The sequence below is a fragment of the Cervus canadensis genome, chromosome 7 (genome assembly GCF_019320065.1).
Source record: "Cervus canadensis isolate Bull #8, Minnesota chromosome 7, ASM1932006v1, whole genome shotgun sequence".
In the NCBI taxonomy this organism is placed as follows: Eukaryota; Metazoa; Chordata; class Mammalia; order Artiodactyla; family Cervidae; genus Cervus; species Cervus canadensis.
The window spans coordinates 28,939,977-28,952,252 of NC_057392.1; the positions used below are offsets into that span (position 1 = coordinate 28,939,977).

Genomic DNA, 12,276 nt, shown 5'->3' on the forward strand with positions numbered 1-12,276 from the left:
TCAGGTGTACAACAAAGTAATTCGGTTATACACACATGTGTATATATATTCTTTTTCATGTTTTTCCCTTGTAGGTTATTACAAAATATTGAGTATAGTTCCCTGTGCTATATACGGTAGGTCTTTGTTGGTTATCTATTTTATATATGAAGTGAAGTGAAGTCGCTCAGTCGTGTCCGACTCCTTGCGGCCCCATGGACTATAGCCTACCAGGCTCCTCTGTCCATGGGATTTTCCAGGCAAGAGTACTGGAGTGGGTTGCCATTTCCTTCTCCAGTGGATCTTCCCAACCCAGGGGTCGAACCTGGGTCTCCTGCATTGCAAGCAGACCCTTTACCATTGGAGCCAGTATATTAATCCCAAATTCCTAATTTGTTCCTCCCCATTTCCCCTTCGGTAACCATAAGTTTGTTTCATATGTTTGTGGCTTTATTTTTATTTTGTAAATAAGTTCATTTATAACTTTTTTTCTTAGATGCCACACATAAGGGATATCATATGAGATTTGTCTTTCTCTGTCTGACTTACTTAACTTAATATGACCACTTCACTATAATACCACATTCTTTTTTATCCATTCATCTCTCAATGGACATTTAGGTTGCTTCCATGTCTTGACTATTGTAAATATTACTGCAATGAACACTGGTGCATGTATTTTTTTTAATTATGGTTTTCGCCAGATACACACCCAGGAGTGGAATTGCAGGATAGTGTGGTGGCTCTGCTTTTAGTTCTTTAAGGAACCTCCATACTGTTCTCCATATCATCCACTTCATTTCTGAGATCATGTTGAAGAAGGTTACTTACCCAAGGGGGAACTGAGCCGAATGTATTATAAATTATAAGACCCTTCCAGGATGGACCATGCCTCTGCAAATCCCGGGTGACTTATGCTCCCAAAGCATGTTCCATCCCCACTTCACAGCGCTGTCTCCTTTCGAGCCTTTCTAACAACTTACGGCAATTTTCACGGGCGAACTTGATGATTTCACAAGGCTGTTAGAAAGATGGTAAAATAAAGAGGATTTAATTTGAAGCATATTCCTCCTCACCCTCGTGACTTAGAAAGCTTATAAGGAATCAGTGCCTATCTGACGCTTTTTAATCCACAGCAGAAAACCCCAAATTTGTCACAGCAGATGAAACTTTCCAGAAGTTATATTTCTGGATCCAGTGGATATTTTAAATATTTTATATATAATACACTGCCCATATTATTAGAGATAGGTAGATAAGGAAAACTCTTCTTTTTTTTTAAATCTGCTTCACAAAGGAATGGAATCAAATCTGATTTTGAAGAAGGTTAATCCAGGAATCTCAGCACAAAAGGCAGAGAAATGCCTTCAGTTCTTGGGTCTCTACATTAGTGACTCCTGTAACATTTCTTCAGAGTGACAGGCAAGACATTCTACCCCCAGCACCTCCCCTAGAACCCTTCAGGCTCCCTTGACCCCTTCCTCTCTGCTCTGTCCTCTTCTCCAATCGACCCCAGTACTTTCTCCTCCTCAGTTGCTCCACGCCCTTCCCTACCTCCCCTCACTGTACTTTTGCACTTGGGACATGAAAAATAATCATAAGGCTGAAATCCTTTTCAGGGGCGCCATAAGACACAGTGGCCTGTATTATACTATGTGTTGGCTTATAAAAACTCTATAAGCAAGTTTTTAAATTAATTTATTTTTTATTAAAGGACAGTTGCTTTACAGAATTTTGCTGTTTTCTGTCAAACCTCAACATGAATCAGTCACAGGTAGACACATATCCCCTCTCTTTTGAACCTCCCTCCCCATCCCACCCCTTTAGGTTGATACAGGGCCCCTGTTTGGGTTTCCGGGAGCCAGACAGAAAATTCCCATTGGCTGTCTATTTACATATGGCAACGTAAGTTTCCACATTACTCTTTCCATACATCTCACCCTCTCCTCCCCTCTCCCCATGTCCATAAGTCTGTTCTCTATGACTGTTTCTCCATTGTTGCCCTGTAAATAAATTCTTCAGTACCATTTTTCTAGATTCTGTATATATATGTTAAAGAGTGAAGTGAGTCAAAAAGAGAAAGATGAATACCAAATAAGCAATTTTTGAGCTTCACAAAAAAGACTTGTTTGTTTTTTGCACAGGGGTGAAAAGTGAAAGAAAGTGAAAGTCGCTCAGTCCTGTCCAACTCTTTGTGACCCCAAGGACTATACAGTCCATGGAATTCTCCAGGCCAGAATACTGGAGTGGGTAGCCTTTCCCTTCTCCAGGGCATCTTCCCAAATAGGCCTCAAAGTCTTCTTTTGATGCCAACTATATTCCTCAAAAACATCCAGATTTAAAATATTATTCCACTCTTTAAAATATTGTTTAAATGTTTAAAATATTATTCTATTCCTTTTACTTGATTTGGCTATAACCAACTAGAGTGAAGTCTATAAACTTTAAAATATCAAGAGACTGAAACTCCAACACTTTGGCCACCTGATGCGAAGAGCTGACTCATTGGAAAAGACCCTGATGCTGGGAAAGATTGAGGGCAGAAGAAGGGGACGACAGAGGATGAGATGGTTGGATGGCATCACTGACTCAATGGACATGGGTTTGGGTGGACTCCGGGAGTTGGGATGGACAGGGAGGTCTGGCGTGCTGCGGTTCATGGGGTCACAAAGAGCCGGACACGACTGAGCAACTAAACTGAACTGGAGTAAAGTCTACAAACTTTAAAATATCAAGAGAACTTACAAGAGGAGAAACTAAAGAATTTTTACAGATTTCTATCTTGCAAAGGTGGAAATTTTTGTGTTTAAAAAAAAATAAAGTTTAGAAATAAAATCTTCACACCCAGGAGAAACAAGAGATTCTGTAGCCATTTCAGATACTGGAATAATCAGAGAATACAAAATAACTATGCTTTGTATGTCTGAAGAAATAAGAAAGATCCCTGAAAATATGAAAAAAAAATCTTCACCTACCATCATGTCTACCATACCTTTGGGACCCTTGATGCCCTGGAAAAGACAGAAATGGGTTTCAAACGCAAGATTTTGGGAGTCCAGCACATTATTCTGAAGACTTGGCAAGAGAACTTGAGAAAGTTTACCAAGGTACAGAGACCACTCTTTGCCTCCCTTCTGGGCCTGAAGTTCTGTCTGACTCCTTAAGGAAGCAAGTCAGAGTGTCTAGGAGAGGTGTCCCAGACCTCAGAGTTCAGGGTGCCCAGGGAGATGGTACAGAAAGACCCTTAAGAGACCAGATCATTTCGAGAGCAAGCCACAGTTGAGGATCAAAATCAGGAAAAGGTCATTTGAGATTCCAGGACCACTGATAGGCAGTGCTAAAGTGGACCCCAGCCCTCCCCTTTCCCTCTCCTCCCACCCACCACCACCCTATCTGTTCTCGAGCACACACAAGTCTCCCCTGGAAACCGTCCCAACAGACCCACCCGGCTCCAGCCACCCTGGGACTCTGAAGTTCTCTGTTCTCATTCGGACTCTGTGAGGTAGTCAGTTGTGACTTCCTGCAGTTCACTATAACCTCCTCAGCCTTTGTTTCTTCATCTGTAAAATGGGCATGGTGGTCCTTCTACTTTTAAGATTTTTTAATCTATGTTTGAGATTTTTGTGCACCTCTCCAGCAAACACTAAACTGGAGTGAAGATCCCGGGTTCGACCCACTGCTGACTCACTGCACCTTCCTTCATGGATGACAGTCTGGCCTCGCAGGATGAAGCAGAAGGCAAAATGACAACCACCTCAAGTTTTTCTCTTTCATACTGAGTGATCTTTCAGGGAATTTTACAAGTATCTGTGGACCTGTAACATTGTCCATGCAGGAAAGATTTTATAAATGTCATATTTTGTTAGGATTTCTTCCTGGTTTTTGCATAAATGTTGTCACTCATCTTGTTTACAAGGACAAACTCACTCTCCAGTGAACTTTATGTATTGTTTTTGCATTTAGACAGATTCATGAATCTTCAGCCACTCTAACATCTGCCCCACATTTAAGTCAAAATATCTATATTTAATAAATACTATGGACTGATGCTGAAGCTGAAACTCCAATACTTTGGCCACTTCATGCGAAGAGTTGACTCGTTGGAAAAGACCCTGATGCTGGGAGGGATTGGGGGCAGGAAGAGAAGGGGACAACAGAGGATGAGATGGCTGGATGGTATCACCAACTCAATGGGCATGAGTTTGAGTAAATTCCAGGAGTTTGTGATGGACAGGGAGGCCTGCGATTCATGGGGTTGCAAAGAGTCGGACATGACTGAGCGACTGAACTGAACTGATACTGTGTAAGGACTTGAAGCTAACGTCCTCTAAAGCAAGTTTGGCTTATTCCCTATAAAGCTTCTCCTGTGCATTTTAAACGTTTATTTCTTCTTGGAGATGCCTCTCATCAAATCCTTATTCACTTTTACTTTCAAATAAAAGAAAGGAGAAGTCTGTATTACCACTGGTCCTGGAGGGCCTGGGTCACCTGGAGTTCCAGCAAATCCAGGAAGTCCAGCATTACCCTGAAAATGACCAGACCAAAGGAGTAAGCATCCCCCTTGAACACAGCTTGATTAAGACCAATAGACCCACTTTGAGATTCCAAGTTGTCCATATATACAAGGTCTAATGAGTCTGTGTGGACCAGTTAGTGGAGTGGGACATAGAGACTGGGGGGAGGTATCTCTTTGTGAGAACCACTTGAGGCCCCACTTTACATATTTAACTGCAGTCAATGTGTGTGCATTCACACAAATACTTCCAAACAGAGCCTTAAACTATGTCTCAGTCCTCAGCTGAGACTCCAGGTCATATAATTAAATGAATGCAAGAAATGAGTATTGAGGGTCAGGCATCAAGAGAATGGAAAAGTTCCTATTCGCTTCTGATCTTTAGTGTCTCAGAAGAAGTCTATGCTGTCCATGGACTCGCTGGTTATCTTACAGGTATTTGAACTGCTACTGAATTATCTGCATGTAACTGACACTTTATCTTTTTAAATTTTAAACAAGAGAGAGAAGTTTAACTGAGCAAGGTGATATTAGCCAGTATAGTCAAGGCTATGGTCCTTCCAGTAGTCATGTACAGAAGTGAGAGCAGGACCATAAAGAAGGCAGAGCACTGAAGAATTGATGCTTCCGATCAAACTGTGGTGCTAGAGAAGACTCCTGAGAGTCCCCTGGACAGCAAGAAGATCAAACCAGTCAATCTTAAAGGAAATCAACCCTGAATATTCATAGGAGGGACTGATGCTGAAGTTTGAAGCTCCAGTCCTTGGGCCAGCTGATGCAAACAGCTGACTCATTGGAAAAAAAAACCCTGATGCTGGGAAAGATTGAAGGCAGAAGGAGAAGAAGGCAACAGAGGATGAGATGGTTGAGTGGCATCACCAATTCAATGGACATGAACTTGGGCAAGTCTGGGAGATGGTGAGGGGCAGGGAAGCCTGGAGTACTGCAGTCCATGTGGTCATGAAGAGTCAAACATGACTTGGTGACTGAACAACAACAATATTAGCCAACAGCAAGTCTGGTTAGACACAGATCAAATTTTTCTTTATGTCCTTGCAAGTGTATGAAAATACCAGTCATCGGGTGCCCAGACAATACACACTCTCTTTCCATTCTTCTTTTCTACCCTGAACCCTAGTCCATGTTCTTAAAGACCTTACTCTCTAATGTGAAAGTGTTAGTCACTCAGTCATGTCTGACTCTTTACAATGCCATGGACTGTAGCCTGCCAGGCTCCTCTGTCCATGGAATTCTCCAGGCAAGAATACTAGAGTGGGTAGCCATTCACTTCTCTAGGAGATCTTCCCAACCCAAGGATCAATCTCCAAGGATCTGTCTCCCACATTGCAGGCAGATTCTTTACCATCTGAAAGCCACCAGGGAAGCCCCTTATCCATCAGCTAAGCACTCCAAGGTGTTGGGTATCCACCAATTACTTTTTCCAAGAAGGGCTGCCAGTGATTGTGGATCTTCAAGACAGAATCTTCCAAACATGAAGGTTTTAATGGTAGACTCCCTAAAGTACAGAGGAAACATGACTCTAAGAACACCAAGAGGGCAGCCACATTCTTAAGAGCCTAGTCCTAGAAAAACTAAGAGAAAGTCAAGGCTTAGAAGAATCTTAAAGAAACAGTAATGTTTGTCCTGCAGCTAATCCATCATTTTTCAAATAATGCCTAGATCTACCAAAGACAAGGGTATCCCTGAAGCTTTTCTTTAAAAAGTTGATACTGCATAACTGAAACTCCAACTTGAATTTTCTGTGTTATGGTTTGGTGAGCTCATTTGCATTCAGATGATAAATGATAATTTATTAATTATCATTAAGTGGGGAGTGACCAACAGAGGTGTAGAATATTCTGAGGAAGACATGGGTTTCCTGCTAAAAAAAATCCATTAACCCAGAGTCCTGTGAGTCACGATGTGGCCTCTGTAGACACGGGGAAATTCCTTTGGTTCTTACCCTCTTCCCTCTGGTTCCCTTTGCCCCCTTCTCTCCTTGGTGGCCTGGGTCACCATCTTCTCCCTTAATAGGATCAAAAGCAGAACCATGAGTGTAAAGAAAAATAAAGGACAAACAAACGATACATGTTGCATACCAGATGTCAGGGCCAAAAAGATATCTTCTTACTTGTGCACCAGGGTAGCCGGGAAATTCAGGTTCACCCTAGTGGCAGAAACGAGATAAGGGCTTTGTTTAGTGTCATATGATTAAAACTTTCTTTGACATTCCTTGGGGAGAAAAGAAGAAACTACAATTTTGAGGAAACAGACTCAGAAACAAGTGCCAGAAAAAACAATGATCACGGCTGTTATCTTCAGCTACTCCCTAGTGGCCATATTTTCCTTCTACAATTTAATGCAAAACACTGTGCACATGACTTTTACAAATTCTTCCTCCTTCCTTGATATATTGTGTAACGAAACTTTCTCCTTGTGCATTTTTTATCTATCAGTTAAAGTAACCAGAGGTATGATCCAATGGAAACCAAGGGAAGGGCCACTAAGTTGCTACAGGAAAGTAGGTGATCACTGTCAGACCAAAGACATACTGCTACCAAGCAAGCATTCAGTCAACGAGTATGTATTTAGCACCTACTGTCTGCCAGACATGTCTCTAGGCATTGGGAATTCCATGGTAAACAGAACAAAGATCCTGCCGTCAGGGATCTCACCTGCTAGTGAGAAAGGGACATACACTCTGCCAGGGTGAGATCAATGCTATTCCGGAAAAAAGGATTAAGGAATAGATATTGACATGTAAGGGTGAGGGGTGTAACTATTTTATATAAGGGTGTAAGGCAAAACCATTTTGGAGAGGTGGCATTTGGGGAAAGAATTCTTCCATAATTCTTCTAGTAAGAATTATGGAAGCGACCCAAACAGGTGTGCCAAAGAAGAGCATCCAGGCAGAGGAAGGAGTATGTGAAAACCATAGACAAGAGTATGAACAGGTGCCAAGTTTGAGGAACAGTGACACAGAATAAGGGGGTGGGGAGGGTGGATTACAGAGAGTCTTGTAGGTCACGGAACAGCACAGTTAACTCTGAATGCCATCAGGAGCCCCGGCTGGGCTTTGGGTAAAGAAGTGACATAGTCTGACTCTGTATTTTAAACATGGCTCTGGATCCTTCAAGCAGAGCTAACCAGGAGGGCAGAAGCAGGGAGAACAGTCAGGTGGCGATGACCGTCATTAAGGTAGCACAGCATGTTGGCTTCGCCTGGGCGGCAGCACTGGCCACAATGAAATGGGATGAAATCTCACCCCATGTATGTATTTTGAAGATGGACTCACCCACATTTGTTGATGGATTAAATGCAGGCAGGGAGAGAAGGAGACATTAAAGATGAAACAAGCATCTGTCGTGAGTAACTGGCAGGATGCAGTCTCTACTTCCCATGCTGGGGAAGGCAGGGTGACGGGCAGGTGAATCAGTTTTGACTGACTGCATGCTTGATATTAAAGGATTGAGAGAGAGAACCCAGGCTGGGAGTCCGGGGCCTTTTCAGGAGGAGATGAACATTCTCGCTCACGCTTTCCTTAAGCTGTGTGCAACAATGCATCTTGCCCAAGAACTGGCCTTTCTTTAGGTCTGGAGTTGATAATTACAGAGTGAGCCAGTGTCTTACTTGTGGAAATGCTTTTCTTAGGCTCTATGTTAATGACTGTAATTGTAACAAATCTTGCCTGGGGACCTCTTTCTCAAGACTTGTCCCCCTGATGACACAGCAACAGTCTGCCTCGCCCCCAGACGTTGCCTCAAACCCGTTCTCCCTGGCTAGTCTCGGGCCAGTTATCTCAGGATGTCTGCCTTGGGGAAGGGTCTGGGGGAGCTCTTACGACCTCGAGGTATTCTTTTTCTCTATTTTCAGCAGCCAGTTGAGAAGTATCCAATGCCCTGCTTAAAATAGTGGGAGTGGGTACTCTTTCTACCACTTTCTGATGTCTGTGCCAGAAACTATTTCTTTTTCACTTTTTCTTTTTCTTTTTTCTTCACGAAAAGTCAGACGTGATTTTTCACTCTTTCTTTTTCACTTTCACTTTAAATAAAAATCTTCGCTTCACAAAGCTTTTGGTGCCTGAGACTGTCTTTGGTCGTGGAGTGAAATTGTATCCTTCAGAGCTCAGAAATCTGGCAGCACCACCCACCGTAAGCTATCAGCATCATTGCTTCCTAGATGGCACTGGTGGCAAAGAAGCTGCCTGCCAGTGCCAATGAAGGAGATGTAAGAGAAACACATTCCATCCCTGGGTTGGGAAGATCCCCTGGAGAAGGAAAGGGCAACCCACCCCAGTATTCTTGCCTGGGAAAATCACATGGACAGAGAAGCCTGGTAGGCTACAGTCCGTAGGTCACAAAGAGTTGGACAGGACTGAAGTGACTTAGCATGCACGCAGGTGTGATGATGGTATTGAACATTTTTAAAGGATATTTAGAAATGCAAGCTGAAATATTTATGCATGAAATATACAGTCCTGAATATTCATTGGAACGACTGATACTGAAGCTGAAACTCCAATACTCTGGCCACCTGATGGGAAGAACTGACTCACTGGAAAAGACCCTGATGCTGGGAAAGATTGAAGGCAGGAGGAGAAGGGGACGACAGAGGGTGAGATGGTTGGATGGCATCACCAACTCGATGGACATGAGTTTGAGCAAGCTCCAGGAGTTAGTGATTGACAGGGAGGCCTGGCGTGCTACAGTCCACGGGGTCGCAAAGAGTCGGACACGACTGAGCGACTGAACTGATACACTATCAGGGATGTACTTTAAAATAATTGGGAGGGGAGTGAAGAAAAGTGGGTGAGACCACAAATAAAACTAAACTGGCCAAGTGTTTCTCATTGTTTGAGCTAGGTAATGTGTACATCGGAAGAGGGATCATTATGTTCGTACCTCCACTTATATATATGTTTGGATTTTTCCATAATAAGAGATTAGAAAATTTAAGAAGTAAAAAGTTGGTTGGGACATGCCAATTTTCATGTACCTATTAGAACCAAGGGAAACATATTTGGAACTTAAGAGACTGGTTCAGGAGAGAAATAAACTGAAGATTGGAGGGCGGATGGCACTTGATGCCATCAATCAGATCATCTCAGCAATAACTAACGGGGGAGCGAAAGGTGATGATATAGTCATCTCGAGTCTTCAACATTTAGCACTCGAGAACATTGAGAAGGTCCAGCCAAGCGCAGCCAGTGAAAACCAAGGAAGTGGTGTGTGCCGGAAGTTGGGTGGGGAAAGGTTTAAAGAACAAGCCCTTGTGATCATCGCTGTCAAATGCTGCTGAGACACGTAGCATGATGTGGGCAAAGAACTGACCGCTGGACTTAGCACCACTGTTCCTCAAACGCGGCACACATTTACCACGACTGCAGCAGACGTCATGAGAGGGGAGGGCCAAGGAGTGAAGGCTCAGTTGTCATCAGCTTCAGAGAACCAGAGGAGAGAAGGAGGTGTTCCCAAACCTTGGCACTACTGACATTTTAGATGTGATGGTTCTTGGCCATGAAGGGCTATCCTGTGTATCACAGACATAAAACGGCATGTCTGGTCTCCACCTACGAGATGCCAGCAGCATTCCTGCCCCAGCTCAGACAACCAAAACATCTCTAGATATTGCCAGATGCCTCCTGGAGGGTAAAATCACCCCTGGGTAAGAACCACTAGTACAGACTGCTCCTGCGGAGAGTTTTATCAGACAGGAATGGGGCAATGGGAGTACATAGTTAAGTGAGAGGGTTTTTTTTTCTTGGTTTGGGTGTTTTTCTTGTTTTAATGTGTTTGTTTGTTTGTTTGTTTGTTTGTTTTAGATGAGGGGTATTTCCACCTCTTTGTATACTAATGGGAATGGTCTATGGCAAGGGAAGAAAATTTAATGACGCAGGGAAGAAAGGTGACTGTTGCAAGAGCCAGGGCTTTAAGGAAACAAACAAACAAACAAAGAATGGAATCTGGTCTACAAGAGGCGAGAGGAGGCTCACAGGCAGATAATGGCAGGGACTCTCATCCAGGGCAAGGGAAGGCGGGATAAGCAAGCACGGAGGCAAGCAGGCGGCCTTCACGGTGGTGGATGCACGCCGCGGTTTTCTCCTCACTGATCTACTTTAATGAAATAGGAGGCACAGTCACCTGCTGAAAACGTAGAAGAGAAAGCAGGTCTTGGAGGCTTGAGCGGAGAAAGGAGGGTATGAAGAAGTCAACTTGGAGAGGATAGGAGTGAACCAATGAGGAAAAGGTCATAGGCCAGGCAGCATAAGGGCCCTGAGGGAGACTGTGACGTCTTGCCAGGAAACAATGCCGGGAAATGTAAACGGCAGCCCTGTGTCCCACAGGGTTAACTGTATCACAGTGACACGGGCTACCCTTGTGCTTAGTTTAAGCTGGCATGCGGCTCCAAACGTGCCGGTTTGAATTCCACCCAGAATACCCTCTCTGCAAACTCTAGCTTAGAGAAGACAGATTTAATTTGCCAGGATGGGCCTCCAAAGGCTAGCTTCTACACTCAGATCTGGCCCAAGCTGTGTGACCTTAGGTAGGTTGCTTCACTTCTCTGAATCTCCATATTCTTATCTGTACACTGACAAGGCTAAACAAGATGTTCCATCATTCCACAGATATTCACCAAGAACTGACAGCATTCGGGGCTCGTTTCTGATTGATAAAACGGCAGTGGTGCCATGTGGCAGCCGCGAGGAAACAAGAGTATTGCAGAAGAGTCAGCCCAGAGTCCTGTTCAGCAGCTGAGCACCATGGTGCGGCCCAGGGGTTTGTTATTTTGTGAGGCAAGAAATGTAACTTGTAGACTGAAGCCCCCAGAATAATGGTAGCGAATGACATTTGATTCAAGCTTCATGTGGCTTCCAAGCTTCAAAACCTCTGTCCCTGAGGTTTTGCTAAAATACTATATTCACATAGGAGGGGAAATATTCAAGTATACTTATTGAGCACCTATCCTCAGTGCCAGGCTCTGTTCCAGCAAAACAAAAATGAATAAAATGTCTAAAAAATGATCAAATGAATTTATTATTAGAAACAGACTCACAGACATAGAAAACAAACGTACCAAAGGGGAAAAGCGGAGTTTGGGATTAACATTTATACTCTACTAAACATGGGGGCTTTACTGGTGGTTCAGACAGTAAAGAATCTGGCTGCAATGCAGGAGAGCCAGGTTCAATCCCTGGGTCAGGAAGATCCCCTGGAGAAGGGAATGGCTACCCACTCTAGTATTCTTGCCTGGAGAATCCCATGGACAGAGGAACCTGGCGGGCTACAGTCCATGGGATCACAAAGAGTCGGACACGACTGAGTGACTAACACACACTGCTAAACATAAAATAGACAATCAACAAGGGTCTACGGTACAGGGTACTATACTCAAAAACTTGTAGCAAGCGATAATGGAAAAGCATCTGAAAAGGACTGGCTTTAGATGGACAGATGGGTAGATGAATCACTTTGCTGTCCACCTAAAACTAACACGGCAGTGTAAAACCAACCACACGGCAATGTTTTAAAGATAGATTAATTTAAAAATAAATAAATAAAACACGTAGCTTTTCTGTCAATGAATACGATGCAAGCCTGCTGGCAAGTTCACAAACTGGAGGTAACTGCAGGGATAAATTATAATCCAATCTAGATGGGGAAGCTTACTGTAGAAACATGGACCCTGGGCTTTAGGAACACAGAGAGCAGCACAGTTTCTGTCCGGGGAAGCCCAACAGGGCATCAGCAGAAAGAAGCTGATGCTTGAGTTGGCCTAAGAAAGTG

At 43.6% G+C, this 12,276-nt stretch overlaps 1 protein-coding gene across 1 annotated transcript in view; it reads right to left on the reverse strand.

Moving 5' to 3' along the window:
* Positions 1-206: 206 nt before the first annotated feature.
* LOC122444724 (collagen alpha-4(VI) chain-like) overlaps positions 207-12,276 on the reverse strand; it is a 32,724-nt gene continuing 20,654 nt past the window's right edge. The window contains 5 exon segments of the mRNA XM_043473373.1: positions 207-999; positions 2,955-2,990; positions 4,442-4,504; positions 6,456-6,518; positions 6,624-6,659. Coding sequence (XP_043329308.1) covers positions 892-999; positions 2,955-2,990; positions 4,442-4,504; positions 6,456-6,518; positions 6,624-6,659 — 306 coding nt within the window. The 3' untranslated portion in view covers positions 207-891.